The sequence below is a fragment of the Orbicella franksi genome, chromosome 11 (assembly GCF_964199315.1).
Source record: "Orbicella franksi chromosome 11, jaOrbFran1.1, whole genome shotgun sequence".
Classification (NCBI taxonomy): Eukaryota; Metazoa; Cnidaria; class Anthozoa; order Scleractinia; family Merulinidae; genus Orbicella; species Orbicella franksi.
In genome coordinates, this window is record NC_138155.1 from 20,631,243 (window position 1) to 20,650,218 (window position 18,976).

Here is an 18,976-nt window from a genome sequence, read left to right on the forward strand (position 1 = left end):
AGTGATAAGTAATGCTTGATTTGATCACTTCTGGTTTTTTATGGTCCATTGTACACATTTAATTCGATTTGAAATAAAATACGCGTTTGATGAACTAATAAAAATGTTCGGAACGAACAAAAATAAAAAAAAATAAAAACAACATAAAAAGATTTTGCATGACTATAACTTGGCTAAAACGGTGGAATAAATTTTATTGGCAATTCACACAGTAAAGTGTTATTTGATAACGTTGTCACAAACACATTAGGCTTTCTAAAAGTCCTTTCCACTGAAAATAAGCGAAGGATTAAGCAAAGGTCGACTTGTGGCAAGTCTACAAAGACTTACACGAAGGCTAAAACCATGAAACCTTTAGCTTCATTCTGAAAAAGAAAAGCAAATAAAAATGATAATAAAAACAAAAAAATAATAATAATCATATGTTCGTTTACAAATTGTATTGTACTCCGGTGTTTCGATGTTTCAAATGTTATTTTCAGACTGAAAAGAATGGCAATTTAAAAGTGCCATTTGACATTTGAATATTAATTATTGAAAACATAATCGGTATTTTTTTGCTGCTCAAAGTTGGCTTTGAGAATAAAACCTTTTTTTTTTTCTAGATGCATACAACGCCGTATCAAGTTGTTTGCAAACCACAATACTTTGCCTTTCCATGGGAGTGTTTTAGCAAACCGGCTTTAGTCTAGTTTTCAAATTAAAAAAAAAAAAAAAAAAAAAAAAAACATATTAAGTATAACAATAGCATGTAAAAACAAATTAAATAATGCATAACGAATAAATATTGTTGAAAATGAATCCAGGCAACTTTCTGTAACATTTCCCACCGTATCACAACTGTGTTGTCAAGAACGACGTAGAGTACTGGGTACGAAAATGCTTTCTCCCGAAGCCGCGATCTTGTTGGTCAGCAACTGCAGTCGCAAGAGATAATCAAAATGGCGCTGATAACACACATGCTGTTGAACATGTCTCGATTGTGGCGATCAACGTTGATAATTTCACAATGTCATAGGTCTACCTGGAGGCTTTCGTTCGTTCAACATTTAGCTTCTTCGCCAATGCAACATTTTCAGAAGAGAGGTCTTGCTTTGTCCAAATTCAGCGAGGAATCGTCTGCGTCAAGTCCAAATTATGACGTAACACCCAAAGAGGAAGAAGATCTAAAACGCAAAGACAGCAGCGAGACTTCAGAGAACAGAAAAATCTTCATTGGAAATCTTTTGAGGGGAAGAAACTACACCACCGAAGATAAGTTATGCAAATATTTTTCGCAATATGGGGAAATTGAGGCGTTGGAATTCTTTCGTACTAAGTTTACCAATTTGTCTCGAGGGTTTGCATTTGTAACTTTCCGTGATGTCAAAAGCGTTGAAAGAGTTCTGGCTGAATCTCACTTCATCGATAACCGAAACGTGAAGATAGAAGCTGCATTGAACAAGCAGAAGAACGTTGCTAATCACAAGAGAGACCTGACAGTGCTTGTGACTAACATTATGAAAGACATCGACAGGGAAACAATTGCAAGACATTTCTCTCAATTTGGAAGAGTAGACAGAGTGATTTTGGCTAAGGAAGGTGATAATGAACTCAACAGTTATTATGTCTTATTTTCAACCTTGTCTGGTGCCACAAACGCCCTGGAAGAACCAAACCAGCGGATTGCTGAGCAGAACATTGATTCTCGAGTGGTGGCCCTAGAAAAGATTTCCCCAGTGACAATGAAGTATACTGGAAGAACAAACTGCCTTACTATTAGTTCAGTACCAGACAATTTAACTGTCGAGGATTTAAGAGATTACTTCCAACAATATGGCGATGTTCAGTCTGTTGACTTTATTGTGCAAGGTGGTAAGAGATCTTACTTGCAAAAAGATTCCAATACAGCTTTTGTTCGATTCTTAGATGAAGCCATAGTTGGCAAAATTGTAAAAACTAAGGATCATGTTATAAATGGCTCTGAGGTCCAAGTTTCAAGGTATAGAAGCATGCATGTTCTTCCTCCAGAGGAGGCAAGAGAGCTGAGGCTTTCAGTAGAAGGGCTCCCTCTTGTCACAGGGCCTAAAGAAGTAAACAAATACTTTGAAGAAACCTTCGGGATAGTGTTAAATGGAGTCTTCTTTACTAAGAAAATGATCTGTATCGTCCGATTTTCCAACCAAGCAGATCTTGAAAAGGTTTTGAGGGAGCCCAAGGCATCTTTTCATGGATTTCCATTGTATTTCCGTCGACTTGCTTGGAAGAAATAAATCTGGACAGGATTATTATATTGTTAATAGCTTTCAATCTTTCATGCTTTACAGTGTTAAATTTAAAATTGCAAACAAATACCACATGACAGTACTGCTCATGAATTTAATTTGGAATGAATGGTAACACACTAGATCCTGATGGTACAAAGTTCTATCATCAAATTATTTTTATTTTATTATTATTTAGACTATGCCAGGATTAATTATTGACCAAGGTTTTTATTTATGTTGCTTCAAGCCTTTTTCACACCAATTCTAGATCTAAGTCATGATAAGTCAATTTATTTGAATTTACCTACATTTTATGTTGCTGACAGTCAGGAAATAACACCAAGAGACTTCTGTTGTTGGTAACTTATTTAATATGAAATGAACTTAAGCTGATGCTAATTTATCATTTAGCTCTTATTAACCGAGCAGGAGGTCTGTACAGGAGAATCCTGACTGAGGTCGTGAGTACAGACCGAACGCACACAGTGAGGTCTCTACACACAACTGAAGTCAAGATTCTCCCATACAAACTGATTAAGCTCGGTTAATTGTTTATTATATGGCAAACAAAAACAATTTAATTTGTATAATGTAACTGTGATAACTGTTTTGTAGGTAACTGACATTTTTCTTGTGAATGGCGATGAGCTGAACTTAATTCTACCAAAGTTTTCTTGTCCTCTTTACTTTTTTTCTCATCAGGCCTTTTGGTACTTCGATAAATAAGTATTTTTAGAGGAAAGAGTCAATATTTTTGCATTTTAGTTTGCAACTTTTTCACCGCAAAACATTACTGGTCTAGATGTCGGTCTAGATGGGAAAATCTATACCAATTTTAGCCAATCAAATTTGTTAATTTGGTAGTTCCCAGTCCTTGTGAGACACAGCCATACATTAATGTGTCATAAAAAAAAGGAAACCAGAGTTGTACTGAATAACAATGAATTCTAGCACTTTTGAATGAATAGCTTGCAGCATCTAATAAATTTTATGTCCAATTTTTCTTGTAGTTTGATTGATTCTTACTTATAATCTATTGGGAGATGGACATATAGATGACGTCATTTACAATTTTGTTGTTTTTTACCATATAAAACAAGTAGATTCTATGTTACTGTCAGTCTGTTTATTAACTTAGATTTCAGGAGACATAAAAATGTGGTAAGAACATCAGTGGCCCACTCACCTAATGGCTCATGTGTTACTCTTTGTTCTTACCACAGTTTGATGTCATATGTGAGCTATTAATGAACAGGTGCGTGACAACAATGGAATCTATTTGTTAAATATACATAGTGATGATGATGATGATGACGACAATGACGATGATGATGATGATGATGATGATGATGATGATGATGATGATGATGATGATGAGGGTGATGATGATGATTTGCCCCTTAGCTCCAGCTGGAGTATAGGCCATTGACCAGTTCAGTTCTCCACCGGCTTCTGTCCTGAGCAAGCCTTCCTATCATGTTCTAGGTGTGCCCCCTCTTCCTCATTACAGACTCCACACCCCTTCTCCGGGAGTTCCCTGGGCAACCCCTCGTCCTCTTGCCCTGAGGGTTCCAGCATAGAGCCTGCTGGGTAGAACATATAGAACTAGCTTACAATCACCATCCGATCATAAAATTTACGGCTGTGATTTCAGACAAAAATAACCTTACTGGATACATGTCTCTATAAGGGCGAAAGATTCAAAAGGGAATCTATTCTTGATGTGCGCACACATTTTAAACCGACAGAATATTTCCGATTCACAGAATTTTCCTCCTGTCACCATCCAGGTGTCAGAAAAGGCTTCCTTAAAGGTGCTTAGAACTAACTCTTCGAAGAGAACTTTTGAAGAAAACATTGGACAATTAAAACGAAGATTGCGAGCGAGGGGTCATCCAGATAATCTTTCGGAGACGATTCTTTCAGAAGTTAAATTTAGTAATAGACTGTCAGCACTACAAAATAATTAAGATGCGCAAAAGAATTTTACCTTTTGTTACATAATATCGCCCTTCTGTGCCTAATCTTAAGAATATGATGACAAAGTGGCACGTAATAAAGAATCAGCCTGTGCTTGGAGAAATATTTAAAGACCCTCCCATTCTTTCAGACAGAAAAGGAACATTTAATCCAAAGGAAAGAGTCTAAGTATGATCTCCGTCATCAACATCGTGTTAGCGTACAACGTTTTGAAACTTATTATATGAAAAACTCTATATCATACAGAGGATCCATTTTTTCAAACAAGTTATGTAATGTCTCTGCTTGGCCAAAGGAGCTCTTACATCAAATTACACTGCGAGCAGTCTCTCTTTTCCTCGAAAATCCGTGGGGAAGAACACAAAACAAGTGAGCATGCGTGCATGACTTTGAGAGTGAACTGCATTCTTCTTTCCGGGTTGCATTCTTTGCATTATTCTTTCCCTACGGATTTTCAATCAAAAGAGAGACAGCTGGAGGATAAATAGATGAGACAATACATCTTTTTAGCTCATGACAGCCATTTTAAATTTTAAACATGCAGTCCTCTGATACAAGGTCTGGGGCAGAAAAAATTAACATGTCTGAGATGGCCGACAGTATTTGGATATTCTCGGGCATCTGATCACGCACCAGGAATTGTTCCGAGCAGTTTTGAAACATTTCCCGGTTCAAGACCTCACGCCAGATAACTGTGTATACAAATTTAAAATGACCATCACTCAACAGGTTTACCTGTCATTCATCCTTTGAGTTGATGTGACTATCCCTGTGCTTGGTTGTTGCTCATTTATGAATTTTCATTTGTGCAGTAAATCAAGTAATTGAGGGAGATGGAGAAAGGCATGTGAAGAGATATGACTATTTCGTTGGGGTAGGCAGCCATTGAACAAGGTTTGGCTCATATCCTACAAATCAGGGGTTGTCAGAAGGCTAGCCAGGCGCGTCCTTTTCGCCAGTTGTGATACAAAAGACTAATAGTGCTGCTAGGTATTCCTTTTCGAAAGAATGTGAGTGTGTCACAGCTTACCCACCCCCCACCTCCAACCACTTCTTCAAGTCCTAGCCATTTATACCCAACAAGTGCAAATCTAGTGGTCCACTGTGTGAACGAAATGCCGCAACAACCCGGCCAGTGTCCAAACTCAGGCTTTTCAATCAGGAATTTAGCAACTTAAGTCCACCATGCCCAGGAGTCTCAAAAACTAAGATGTAAAGCCTAAGGTCTTCGATCTTAGGTCTTACATCTTAGTTTCTGAGATTCGGAGGAGGTCTTAAGTCTAAGGTCTTCGATCTTAGGTCTTAGTTTCTGAGATTCGGAGGAGGTCTTAAGTCTAAGGTCTTCGATCTTACATCTTAGTTTCTGAGATTCGGAGGAGGTCTTAAGTCTAAGGTCTTCGATCTTAGGTCTTAGTTTCTGAGATTCGGAGGAGGTCTTAAGTCTATGCAAGCACAGTATGGACATCGTGTAACAAAGAGGCACTCGAGAGAGTTCTCCGTATGCAAAAACGGGCTGCGCGTATTATTCTTGCAGCACAACGTACTAGTCGAACTGTCACTTTATTTAATAAGCTAAACTGGATCCCCTTTTACAAAGAAGCTGATATAAATCGACGTGCACTGGCCTACAAAAGGATAAACAGAACTTTACCTGAATACATGAACACATCTTTAAGGAAAAACTCTGACGTCCATTCGAGAAGTACTAGAAATTGTAATTTAAATTTATTATGCCCCTCTCACAGAAACGCCTCTGAGGGAGGACGCACTTTCGCCGTCGGAACTATTAAAGATTGGAACAGTTTACCCCGGTCTTTAAAAACAGAGAAGTCCGTTAAATCGTTTAAGGCTAAATTATGTAATACCATTCTTAACTCTCAGAAAACTAATGGAATTTTTTGACTCATTATTCGTAGTGTGTTTGAAATTGTACGTCCAGTTTATTATTTGTAACCATTTTTAATAGTAACTTAATTAAGTATTTTATTGTAAATAATATCGTATTTTAGCATTTTATTGTAAATAATATATTTTTAGCATTCTAATTATTTTAAGCTGAGGGCCCCAAGTTTATCAGTAACTTGAGTTACTGTCACGGGTCACCCTCATTAAATAAAGTCTTTCACTTCACTTCACTTCAAGGTCTTCGATCTTAGGTCTTAGTTTCTGAGATTCGGAGGAGGTCTTAAGTCTAAGGTCTTCGATCTTACATCTTAGTTTCTGAGATTCGGAGGAGGTCTTAAGTCTAAGGTCTTCGATCTTAGGTCTTAGGTCTTAGTTCTTGAGATTTGGAAGAGGAGGGGGGGTGGGTGGGTGCGTGGGGGTTCTTAGGTCTTAGTATTTGAGACACCCCACCACGTCCATCCATTCCTGTGGTACCTTCCAGGAATTTTCACTCCTTACCCTCTGACTGCTGCTAGCTCTACGGAATTAGAACTTTTTTCTTGTGCTATGCCAATTCTTTCCTTTACATTCAAAGCTTTTCTCCACAACGTAACTGTACATTGCTGCTTCCCTTCCATCTTTTCCCGTTTCATATTTTCTTACCCAATCTCAGTCTCATTCTAAGAGTATTTGATATCATTCAAAAAGTTCGTCATGTACAAGTAGGATTCATAACAAGTATATAAAGATGAGACAATTTGTCAATTATTCTAGATCTAGGAAAAGTATGGAAGTGAATTTTGGGAAAAAGCCAAGGAGTCAAACTTTATCCCATCTTCAGTAAATTCCCTAGCCGTTCCATTCTGGTCGAGCGCGAAGCACACCTCAGCGGCTGGGAACGAGTTGTTTGTCGGTGCCATTTGTTGACGTCATCGATCAAATCGCGTGGAAGGAGCTAGGCGCCTGGGTTCTTGGCTGTCCCAGCTTCAGGGTTGAGGTTTTTCAATGAAGTCGGGTGTGCCCTTAGTCCAGGCAAGTGATTACACTCGTTGCATTGATCCTACAAAAGAAAAGAGAAAAAAAAGTAAAAAACGCTTGGATTGTCAGTTCAAATACATCAACGAACCCTGGGTTATGAAAAGTCATTGTATTCTTTTTTTTTTGCTCTAGACCACGGAAAAGTCAGACAATTTCTATCTGGACGGAAAAATATAAATTATGAAGGGACGTTGGAGAAACCCCTTTTCAACTTTTTAGAAAACAAATTCTAAAGATGGTGGCTTATAAGGTATTGATATCTCATTTAGTAAGCAAAATATCAATATAATTATTTAAGCCAGGCTGATCATGTTCGGACCGGCATGGGTCCAACCCGACCCGTACCGAACCAAACCGACTGGACTCGATGTGACCTGACTCGACCCGATGTGATCTGACTGTCCCGCAATACAGAAGCCAGTCCACATACCGCCAACTAGCCAATGAGATGTAAAAGGTTTTGTCACACGTTATGTAATGAAGTCAAGTGACGTGACAAATATCTTGTTTCATTTAATTATCATTGCCTGTAACGTTTGAATCGCGTAGTAAAGAAATTAATTTTAATTTTTGGGGAAGGTGGGAGGGGGGGGGGGGGGGTTAGAGGTGGTGGTGTTTTAGCCTCATCCCTTCCCATATTAAATTTTCAAATTCCTATCAGACATGATGTTCTGTTTATTTTCAGATTCGCAGGCTGATTTTGGAATCAAAGTAAGCGCCTCTCTCTCTCTAGAAGCCTCCTCTTTCTCCAGCCGTACCATCCCCACCCCCAAAAAATCTTTGAAAGCTTGCAACCACCCTTTTCGTGTGCTTTAAAGAGGATTAATATTAGCCAAAGATAAATTTTAGTTAATTTTGTGATCTTTTGAGAAAAAAAATTACACTTTAAAACCAAATATCATTTCTAAGAGGAAAATTTGAATAATTCCCGCGCTCACTTACAATAAGAAACATAAGAAGACGAGCCAATCAGGTAAGTGCATTCTACTTGGCGCGTGTTTGCAAACTTTACGAAATTATAATTGCAAATTATGCGTATGATGAATTTTCTTCTCGCGTTCATTTCGTTCGTAGGTGAAATGTCCATGTTGAAACTTAAACTTGCAGAAATCCACCTTTGGCTTTGCTTATTGCTTCGAAGGAGTACCAAGCTTCAGTTGAAGATGACCTTTACGCTTGGAGCTGTGACGAAACACAAAAACCTGTCACAGGAACTTTGCTTCAGGCAAACTCTGAGAGCACGTGCTTAAAGAAACCAAGATGTTGCGCAGCAAATGGATTTTGAATCCTTCTCAAGGTAAAAATTGTGCTCGAGCGTAATGTTGTAGGTTGTAAAATTGATTTAATTTTCTTGCCCTAGTTAGTCGGCGCTAAACAAGATATGTTACTGAAAAATGTCAACGACGGCCAATATTGTCAGTTGTACATGCAAATTATATTCCTCGTTCACTGAGTCAATATATTTGGGTTACATTAAGAACTTCTGACCATCAGTTTGCTGAACAGGGGTTACTGAAAATATTAGTTATTGCAGAAAAATCCCATAGAAGAGCTGATCATATTTAATTTACTATCTAAATTCTGCCCAATTCTTCAGAAGTTATGACTTGTATGTTATTACGTAAAAGCCGTTGTTTCTATTTTGTCACAAAGTCTTCTACACATTTTAATGTTTAACTATATTTCATCGTTTCCCTCAGCAGTTCGAGATTGGCTTACTCCAATGATTTTTGTTTGGGTTGTCAATTTAATATTTTGCGGTTTGCTTCACGCAAAAGGTTTCTCAGAAAAGCTCAGAAATTTTGTTCGTCATAATGTATTAGAGAGCATAAACCCAATTTGGGTTGCTTAGGTGACAAGACGGGTTATAAACCTACATGCTAACAAAATACGGGAAATGGCTGTAAATGGGTCGCTTAAGTAGTCTTTTTGATCCTTCTTCAGATGACGATGCATCGATTGCAATGGAACGCTACATGGTACCATGACATAATGACTTCAGGTAACTTGACTCTTTAATTTTCACTTCAAAGCTCAAAATTTAAACTCTCCCGCCTGGTAGTCACACATTTCTTTCTATGCTAGTTGTGGGAATTTGAGTCATTACATCGAGACAGTTTCCCTTGTTGGTGAACTGCTTTATTCCCACCACCTTTTTACTTGACATTTAACGATCTCGTAAGGAGAAATCAGATCTTGATCAAGTTTAACATATATAAATAGAAATGAAGCGGCAGCTTTAGGAAAAACTGAACATTTAAGTTATGAAAATTTAATGTGCTTTAATGTATATTTACCTTTATCTATATGAATACGTACGCTTAACTGAAAGCTGAAGCTCCGGCGACATTTTCTTGAGCAAGTTCAGTAAATCAAATCTGTTTGTTTTTTCAGGATTTGTGACAATGAGAAGAATGGAAGCAATGCTCTATGGTGTTAGAAACAAACTGAATATATGGAGGAAACATAATGACGAGAAAACACTAAAGAGAATACTAGACGATGGAGCAAAGTAAGATAGATTGTTAGATTTTATTCCAGCCGAAAAGATGTTAATATCTGGAAATTTATTCAAGAATATTAGGCTCGGCTAGGTGACGATTTTTTTCTCTTGAATTAAACAGCAACAACGAAGAAATATTTGAAGAGAAGACGATGGTCTAGAGCCATGCAAATTGAAAGGTAGAATTTTCGAACTACTGAAAACAAATTTCATCGTTTCAGTTTCATTAAGTTTATTGTTTCATCAAAAAGTTTAACTAGGCCATTTTGTGCGAGGCTCTAATTAAAAATTCGTTGCTGAATTCTAATTGTCTTGTTTTTTGACAAACGAGCCTCGAATACTGCTTTTCACTAGGATTTTTGGTTTCAAAATGTTCACGTAATTTCAATAGGCTTGCCGTGTTTCTTAAAATGACTCCGCGGGTTTGTATTCTTGAAACGTAGAACTTCGCTCGCGGGATATTATCGAGTTTTTATCGAGGTTTTAACGAGAGCCAGATTTGTTATTGCCAGTTTTCCAATGAAATATTTCAGAACGGAAATGAATTTGCCAAAATATTGCGGAACCAATAATTAGTTTCGAACTCTTGGAGTCATTTATAAGAAGGAAGGAAAGCTTGTAATACTTTTGACTGCCCGACTGCCTTCTATTTTCGCGGAGGAAATGTTAAGGTCTTAAAAATTAAGCACTAAAAATTGATCTTTAGAGAAACGAGAAATATTTCGTGCGTGGCTCGTCACATTGTAAACATTTTGATGCCGTGCGGAGTTTCGAGCGACCTGTTTACAAAGTTTAGTTTCTGAATTTTAAACCTCGCGAACGTTTAAGGCATTTGGGTAGTAGAATTTTTTTCTTGACAGGGTAATCACGCATTGTATAGCTGTAATAAACAAGTTGGTAAAATAGATTGATTTATCTTAATATTGTCGTGATTTTGAAGCGTTTTTTAGAAGACCTTGCAAAATTGCTGAGGTTGTTTCTTCGTAAAGAAACTGCAGCCGTAATGGTGCAAATTCTTCGGAATAACGCTTTAATTTCAGTACAAAGTTTTGACAAATCAAGTTTATTTTGCCAACTTGTTTATTGCGGCTATACATTGCGTTGTTTTTTTTTTTGACAATATTGTTGAAGTTTATCTTAACGTTGCTCCAAACATAGCGTTTTGTATTGTTGTTTTCAAGAGTTTTCCTTTTTTCACTAGAACTGCAAAATTTTTAAAGTTGTTATTAAATTTCCGTGGACAAGTGTCGTGTAAAAGCTTTATTTGGAATTCAGCGAATGCTTGTCTCTATATGTTCATCAAGGTTACCCATGTTGAAAATTTTAATTTTCCCGCCAAAAAACTTAGAAAAAATACGGGCGCTTAAAATACGCATGCGCCAACTTTTTTAAAAAAAAAATTGTCTTATTCTTCGTGTACTCCGTTTAAAAAAACTAATTTTCCCGCCAAAAAACTTAAAAATACGGCGCCCAACGTACGCATGCGCCAATTATTTTTTAATTTTCAAGGATGATATTTAAATTATATTTCATCCTTAAGCTTAATTTATATTTTTATTTGTTGTCAATAAGTGCAATAGTGTAATGAAGGGTGAAGTTCTTTTGTAATCTTCATTAAACTAAAAGCACATATCTTAATAAAGAATAAACAACAAGTGCTTCCTTTCAAGTCTTTTATTTTCTTTAATTGTTCTAATACAAATCTTAATTAATTAAGTAAAATTCAATTAAGTTAATTACAAAGGCGTCATCAAAAAGTTTGCCCTATATATACTAAGACTTTTGGCGGGAAAATTTAAAAATATTTGCACAGCGTTTCCCCTGACAACTTGTTTGACAAAAATTTTAAGGGGTTCCCCCCTTGAATTTTTTCCGCCAAAAAATTTAAACACATACCATCTTGAACACAAACTAAGGAAAAAAATTTAATTGGAGTCTTTCAAAAAAATCACGATTTTGAATTCAGTGAATATTTGTTTGTGTTTAAGATGGTATATTCCATGATGATGTCTTGTTAAATAGTCAGCCGTAAAACGACGAGCAACTAGAAACCTATTTACAAAAATGACAAGAGCAATTTAAAATTTCTACAACTGCAGCGTTTCTACGCAACGTTGAGAGGATGAAAACATTTCCAAACCGAAATATTTAAGCGTTGAAGCCGGGTAACTTGAGCCCCAACTACATAAACTCTCTTAACTATAACGATTCTAAAATGTCGCCACCATCAGTTGCAGTTGTAGATATTTTAACTGGCTCGTCTCATTCCTGTAAATAGATTTCTAGCTGCCCGTCATTCACAGCTTAACCATTTAACATGATATCAATATATTTCAAGAAGATAACAAAGGCAAGCGATGAACCCGATACCTCCTACGAAATAATAAACCGCCTTTCAAAAATTTTAGAACTTCCGTCGCTTCCAGCCGAGATGAAAAAGCAAAACCCGAAAAATTGAAGGCCAATTTAAAAAAAAAACCGTTCATGGCTTGCTTCGTTATCTACTAGAAATTACTTCCAGCGAGGTGTTAAAGATTAATATCTGGTTATCAAGCTTCAAATTGTACCACGATATATCATATGGCTTCTGTTAAACACTTTCAGCAAAACTATCGGGTCAGAAATGAGAAACATTTTAGAAGAATCAGACAATTGGAATAACATCTTTGGAAAAAGTTTGTCCGTATGGTAGTAAACGATAACGAAAATATTTTAGAAGAATCAGACAAATGGAGCTACGTTCTTTTATAAGAAATGTAAAGTGAATCAGAGAAAATGAAAGCGATAAAATTTTTAAAGAATCGGACAATTAGAGATAAGTTTTGAAAATCAGGGATGTAATGGTGAATTCTCTCTGTCTGTCGGTTGCAGACGAAAGCAATACCATTTTAGAACAATCAAACAATTGAGACTACAAATTTTTGTAAACAACAGATCTATTTGTGAACATTTTCGATAAAAATGTGTATCAGTGCAAATAGTAACTGTAACATTTTAGAATATTCAGACAATTGAAGCTATATTTCTAAAACTCGATATATCGGATAGTACAAATGAAAGCAAAAACAATTTAAAAAATTAGACCTACATTTTTGAAAAGTGATAATGGAAAGAGTTGCTTGATACCAGACATAATTCATTACAGCCTCGCTGGAAGTTAAACAAGAGGATATATTTGGTTTCTGGTTGACCTTTTTGCGCTTACTTCCCTTCCGAAAAAAACAAAACAAAACAAAACAAAATATCAACCGAACGTTTTCCGTACAGAAATGTGTAAAAGAATATCTCGTCTTGAAAAAAAAAAAAAAAAAAGAAACAAACAAAATATAGAATATCTGCCGATAAATGTTGTATTTTCAGGATACGAAGCTCAATCCAGAAACCCAATGTTCTCTTCTAGAGTTATTTATGTTCAAAGTGACTCTGTATGCAGATACACAACAAATGTTTGCACTTTTTACTAAAGCGAATTAATCGAAAAAAAGAAACATGATCGAAACAACGAAGAAAGCGTGAAATAATTTGTTGTGATCATGTCAATAAATGTTTCAAATTTAAATTCTTGAATAGCAAACCAGAGAACTATTGGTTGGTGAAACAAAGAATTTTTTAATTTGCTTAAAGTTTTGAACATTTAAATAACAAAAACAATGTTTGTATACAAATATCTTCCATTTAACGTGTCGAACAAATTCAAATATGCAAACGAGTCTTTGAAGTGTTTCAAAATTTCAGATGATGAAAGAACGATAGAAATAGTTTCATTGACCAGTGTTAATTAACTTCAAGCTGTAGCATTTTCAGATCAATTGGGTCATTGATTAATTTTGAGCGAGGAAATTGCTTTTTTAACATACACAATTAACTCAGATGAATTAACCACCGTGACCTTTCTAAGAAAAAAAAATTAAATGTTCGGGTCTATTGACTGCTGTTCGAGGAATCAATCAAAAACTTCTTTAATTTCGTCTCTAAAAAAGCTAAGATTTGAAAAGAAATAATTCTCCTAGTATATAAAGTTTGATGGCTAAACTGAAGCAATTGTCCACGACCAGTCATTATTGTTTTTAGCAACCGCATTTCTCTTCAACAGACAATTTACATCAGGAATTGAAACTAGACCTTCAGATGAACTTAGTGCTTAAATGCGATTTAGGAGAACACGACAAATTAAATGTTCAGCGTTGTACTGTTTGTCCAATTTATATCAAAACAGAATTTGTTATGTTTGACATGATCACGCAACCAATAGTTACTATCACGGTTTGGTTCCCACATGCAGCGCTACCTTAAAATACTCTACAAATGTTATCGCCTAGAAACAGGTTTTCAAACGTGGAGAGTTAAGCGGTTATACACGAATTTGCAATTTTCAAAAAAAAGAATCAAAACATACTCGACTTAACAAAGTACACGTCGTAAAGCATGCAAATGCCGACCGATAAAATATAGTTCAATAAAGTTGATGATCGCTCGAGCTCCCCACCAATTGAAAACATGTACTAAATGATAACTGGAAAGCGGTTAAAACCTCTCCGTCAAAAATGGCAGAATTAATTAACAGTCACTGCCGACTGATTTTATTTTATTTTTTTGCCGCGCCCGAATGTCCGACTCGAATGCAAATATTTCAGCCGAGAAAAACAAAAAAACAAAAAAAACAAAACAAAAAAAAAAAAAACAATTTTCATTGAACTACGAAGTTTCGAACTCGATGGTATCTTCTCTAGTTTCAAGACTGCCATTTATTATCGGAGAAACTTCAATTTAACCAAAATCTCGAAATCTGTTCTCAACTTTGTCTTCATCCTCCTTGCTCGAGTCCTTTTGATCTCCTCCCGTCTTGCTGACAACCCTGAAAATAGAATAGGTAAAAACTGTATAAGAAACAAACTCAAGTGTAGAAACAAACGACTAAATGAGGAGTAAAAGAATTCAATGATTTTTTTCAACAAGAGTGCGCGTTGATAAGTACAAGACAAAGTTTGGCAAAGAAACGCCATTTTGACGTGGAAGGTCAAATTTCATCGAAAAAAACACTAATTAAGAACCTAGCCTCCCGTATCGTTCCTGAACTAGCTTCTTTCGGTACGTTCCACACTGTTAAGTTCAACAAGAAATGTAAAGCCGAGTTCGGCAAGCGCACGTGGTGGGACTTTGAAGCGATATTTTTGGTTGAAATTGTACTTACGAAAGGTAGAATGCAAAGAAATTAATACTAACCACTGGCAGAAATGGGTGTCAACCGTCTTCTCTTCCCCAAACGTCGAGACCATTTCTTCTTCAAAGTAACAATTCGCCTCTGGCGAGGTAGGGAACGGTACACATCTTACTCCGACAGCAAACATCTCAAAATGAAAAACAAGCACCTCAGGTCAGCAATAGTCATCATAAATATGCAAAATAAGATTAGACCAATCAGCTAGCAGGCACGTCACGAATTTTAATGACAACACCCTTTGCACGTTTTCTCTTGCTACAAATTTGCATTTCCTTTGATTATATGGAGCCCACGTGAACCCGCTTATAGGCTGATAAACACAAAAGGTCGTATTTCAAATATTTTAAATCTTTTTTGCAGTTTTTCTTGAATAAAAAAATGTGAAAAGGAAAAAATGAAAGAACTTGTCTAAGTTATAGTCTTTTTTATAACCCTTATTAAATCTTTACCAAGCAAAAAAATAAATAAATAAATAAACAAACAAAAAAAAATAACATTTCTATCAAGATCCGTTCTCATACAAGTCTTCTCATGTTGGATACAAGCTAATAGAGGGAACTTAAAAAAAGGCATAATAAAGTTCAATATATTTTACGGTCAGCCAGCCTTGTTGTCCTTTCTTTAAAGTTCTTTTCATCTCTAACTTGGTGGAAAAAAAATTAAAGGTTGTACGCTACGGAAAAAAAAATGGATCCAACAAAAATATAAAAACAAAAAGTCCCCCTGCGGAGGCTGAAAGCCATGCCCTTCTGAACCGAAGCTCGGAAATGTAACCACTGCGCTACAGGGCGGACTCCTTGAATTGGGTAGCAAATTTAACGTACCTATAAGCAAATGAAATGTAGTTTTAATTGACAGCCTTATCTTGCTCTGGAAAATATACAGTGAAAGAATGAAAGACCTTGCTTAAGTTATAGAGTCTTTTTAAAATCCCTTATTAAATCTTTCCCAAGCAAAAAAAAAAAAAACTTTCCCATCAAGATCCGTTCTTTTGTAGATCCTCGCCCACTGGATACAACCTGATAAAAAGAGCTTCCATCAAGAAAGGAATAATAAGCTGAATATATTTTACGGTTAGCCAGGTTACTTGTCCTTTCTTAAAAGGTCTTTTCATCCCTAACTTGGTTGAAAAAAAAAAAAAAGATTGTACGAAAAAAAAAAAATGTAGTCCAACACAAATATTAAAAAAACGGAGTCCCCCTGTGGGGTTGAAAGCCATGCCCTTCCGAACCGAAGCTCGGAAATGTAACCACTGGACTACAGGCGGACTCCTTGAATTGGGTTGCGAATTTAACGGTCCCTATAGGCAAATGAAATGTAGTTTTAATTGACAGCCTTAGCTTGCTTTGGAAAATATGCAATGAAAGAATGAAAGACCTTGCTTAAGTTATAGAGTATTTTTAAAATCCCTTATTAAATCTTTCCCAAGCAAAAAAAAAAAAAAAACTTTTCCATCAAGATCCGTTCTTTTGTAGATCTTCGCCCACTGGATACAACCTGATAAAAACAGCTTCCATCAAAAAAGAAATAATAAGCTGAATATATTTTACGGTCAGCAAGGTTTCTTGTCCTCTGTTAAAAGGTCTTTTCATTCCGAACTTGGTTGAAACAAAAAAACAAGCGTGGGCTGAACGCCATGCCCTTCCGAACCGAAGCTCGGAAATGTAACCACTGGGCTACAGGGGAACTCCTTGAATTGGGTAGCAAATTTAACGCTTAATATGGATACAGTAGTTTTTATTTATGATTACGTGATAGTGATAACTCCCCCGGGGGAGGAGGGGTACTCTCTTATATGGGCTATATAGGTAAAGGTAACGGTAAAATCTTTATTTTAACACGGTATTTCCCTCAGGACTTAACAATATTGAATTAAATTAGTCTAACTACCTAACTAATAAATCACTAATAACTACTACAATAAGGTATTGTGCAGCCCTAAAGGGTATTGTTCTTCAGCCGTTTTGATCATAAATAGGGTATCGATTTTGGACATTTTGGTCACAGATATTGTATGGTTATTGCACTCTATTGATAGTCCTGAATTGGGTGTGCTTTTCTTAGAAGAAGCTACTTTTTCATTGTTATCGATAAGACCGTCAACAAAAGTCCTTCACGATGCCTTTAACATCGGTCTGAATCTCTTGTCTGAACTAGATAACTAATTATAAAGCAGTTTCAATTTTATCTTTTTCCTTCTGATATAAGATTATCCCATCCTAGCTTACCGCGGAGGGCGGTGGCGCTAGAATAGTAATCAGAATTAGTGATAACCCTAATGGCGCGATTTTGTAGTTTTTGTAATTTGTCGGCTAAGTCGTTGTTGAGACCGCCCCACACAGGACAGCAATAATCAAAATGTGGCTCTATAAAGCAATATAGCTGTATCTTTGCAAATGAATGGCCTCACTTGAGTGGTACATTTGTGAATTCACCTCGCCATATAACTGTGTATCTTTCTTATTAAAGTTGTGCTCAGGAGAAATCTACCCTGTGTACAATACAGACACCGCTAGGAACCAAGGACATGGTGCTGGTTACCTGCTGAAAATCATGATGGCATTAAAAATCCCTAAGTCCATGATCGTTTCCTCTATTGGATTGTCCGTTTTAGTGTAAAATTGAACGACACTTACCTGAAAGTGGAAGTTCGATAATAATTCTACCGATCTGTAGAGTGACCATGAGATTGCATGAGATATGCGCTGCTTATGTACCGATCACCTTCCAACGCCTGATGTGCCAACCACCCAAAACCTAAAACCTCAATGCAGGTTTGACTTCTCCTCTGGGAAGGAAGGGATGTGCATGCAATCTCATGGTCTCTCTACAGATCGGTAGAATTATCATCGAACTTCCACTTCTAGGTAAGTGTCGTTCAAGTTTAAATTCTACCTCACTGTCACGTGACCTGAGATACCATGAGACTTCAAAGCCAAAGTTGGCACATCAGGGAAAACAAAAATATGTGCCAAATGGCAACTAACAAACACAATAGATAGATTTCAACCCGTTTATTACAAGGTTCTCAAAAGGAATCATTACAGTGTCAAAATAGCTTCCTGAAACTGAGAGGCACTACTCTCTGAAGTGTCCAAATTCTTCTCATAATAAATGGCAAAAGTTTGAGCAGATAACCACCCAGCTTTGCTGAGAATCTCTTGAATAGGAACCTGTGCCCTATGGGAAGCAGACAATGAAGCTGCCCTGGTACTATGTGCTTTATAAACATCTCAATTAATTCCAGACATTTGCATGACAGTTGGTATCCACCTACTTATGGTGTCTCGCGATACAGCTTTATGAGGTTTCTGAAAACTGATCAAGAGTTGAGAACCAGTAACATGAGGAGTCTCGGTTCTCTGAAGGTACTCTTTTAAAGTAGAAAAAACACATGAGTATAGGCCTTAACTGAGAACCAGAGGTTTTAGTTGTGTCCTTGGATTAGACTGCTTAAGGGGCTTACTAAATGTAAACACAATACTCGGGTCATAAGTAGACATAAGATTAATATCTAACAGATGTAAAATTTGTCCTCTCTGAGCAGTGACCAAACTAAGAAGCATAAGCAGTTCGAGGCTAAGGTTCTTCAAACTCAACGATGCTACTGGTGACAATGCCTTCAAAAATCTCAACACAATAGATACATCCCACACTTCCTTATATCTTGGTACTGCTGGTCGTAGATTAAAGACACCCTTCAGGAGCCGCACTACAAGAGGGTGGCTGCCGATGAACATACCATCAACAGTGATAATGGTAGATAGTGCACTCCTTGCAGTGTTCAGTGAGCTATAGCTGAGATCCTTTTCAAACAATGTTGTCAAAAACTGAATAACATCTGCTACAGAGGGATGAAGTGAATCAAGTTCCCTTTCACAACAGTGGTTAGGCCACTTGTTGATATAGGTGTGATACTGTTTCTGTGTTCCTGAGCGCCAAGATGCGAGGAGAATCTCGGCAGAGTGTCCTGAAATGTTTTTGCTCTCAAGGGATTTCCTGATAATTTACATGCCAGCAGTTGAAGCCTTGGAAACAGTGGATGCCGACTGTGAGGATCGTGTGGAAGCTGAAGTAACTGTGGTCGACTTGGAAGAACTAGCG

General features: G+C 36.7%; 1 protein-coding gene and 1 long non-coding RNA gene across 2 annotated transcripts; both read left to right on the forward strand.

Annotated features, from left to right (window-relative positions):
* Window positions 1-878: 878 nt before the first annotated feature.
* Window positions 879-3,554, forward strand: LOC145502746 (polyadenylate-binding protein 4-like). The gene has a single exon (XM_081482105.1). The coding sequence runs from the start codon at window positions 942-944 to the stop codon at window positions 2,250-2,252; it is 1,311 nt and encodes a 436-aa protein (XP_081338231.1). The 5' UTR covers window positions 879-941; the 3' UTR covers window positions 2,253-3,554.
* A 4,665-nt stretch (window positions 3,555-8,219) lies between these two features.
* LOC145460236 (uncharacterized) lies at window positions 8,220-10,897 on the forward strand. Its single transcript, XR_014039817.1, has 3 exons — window positions 8,220-8,445; window positions 9,093-9,150; window positions 9,543-10,897. It is a non-coding gene; the product is annotated as an uncharacterized LOC145460236 (long non-coding RNA).
* Window positions 10,898-18,976: the final 8,079 nt, after the last annotated feature.

Bases quoted from the DNA above. Each gene is read 5' to 3' on its own strand.
- LOC145502746 (XM_081482105.1), top strand. From the start codon at position 942: ATGGCGCTGATAACACACATGCTGTTGAACATGTCTCGATTGTGGCGA.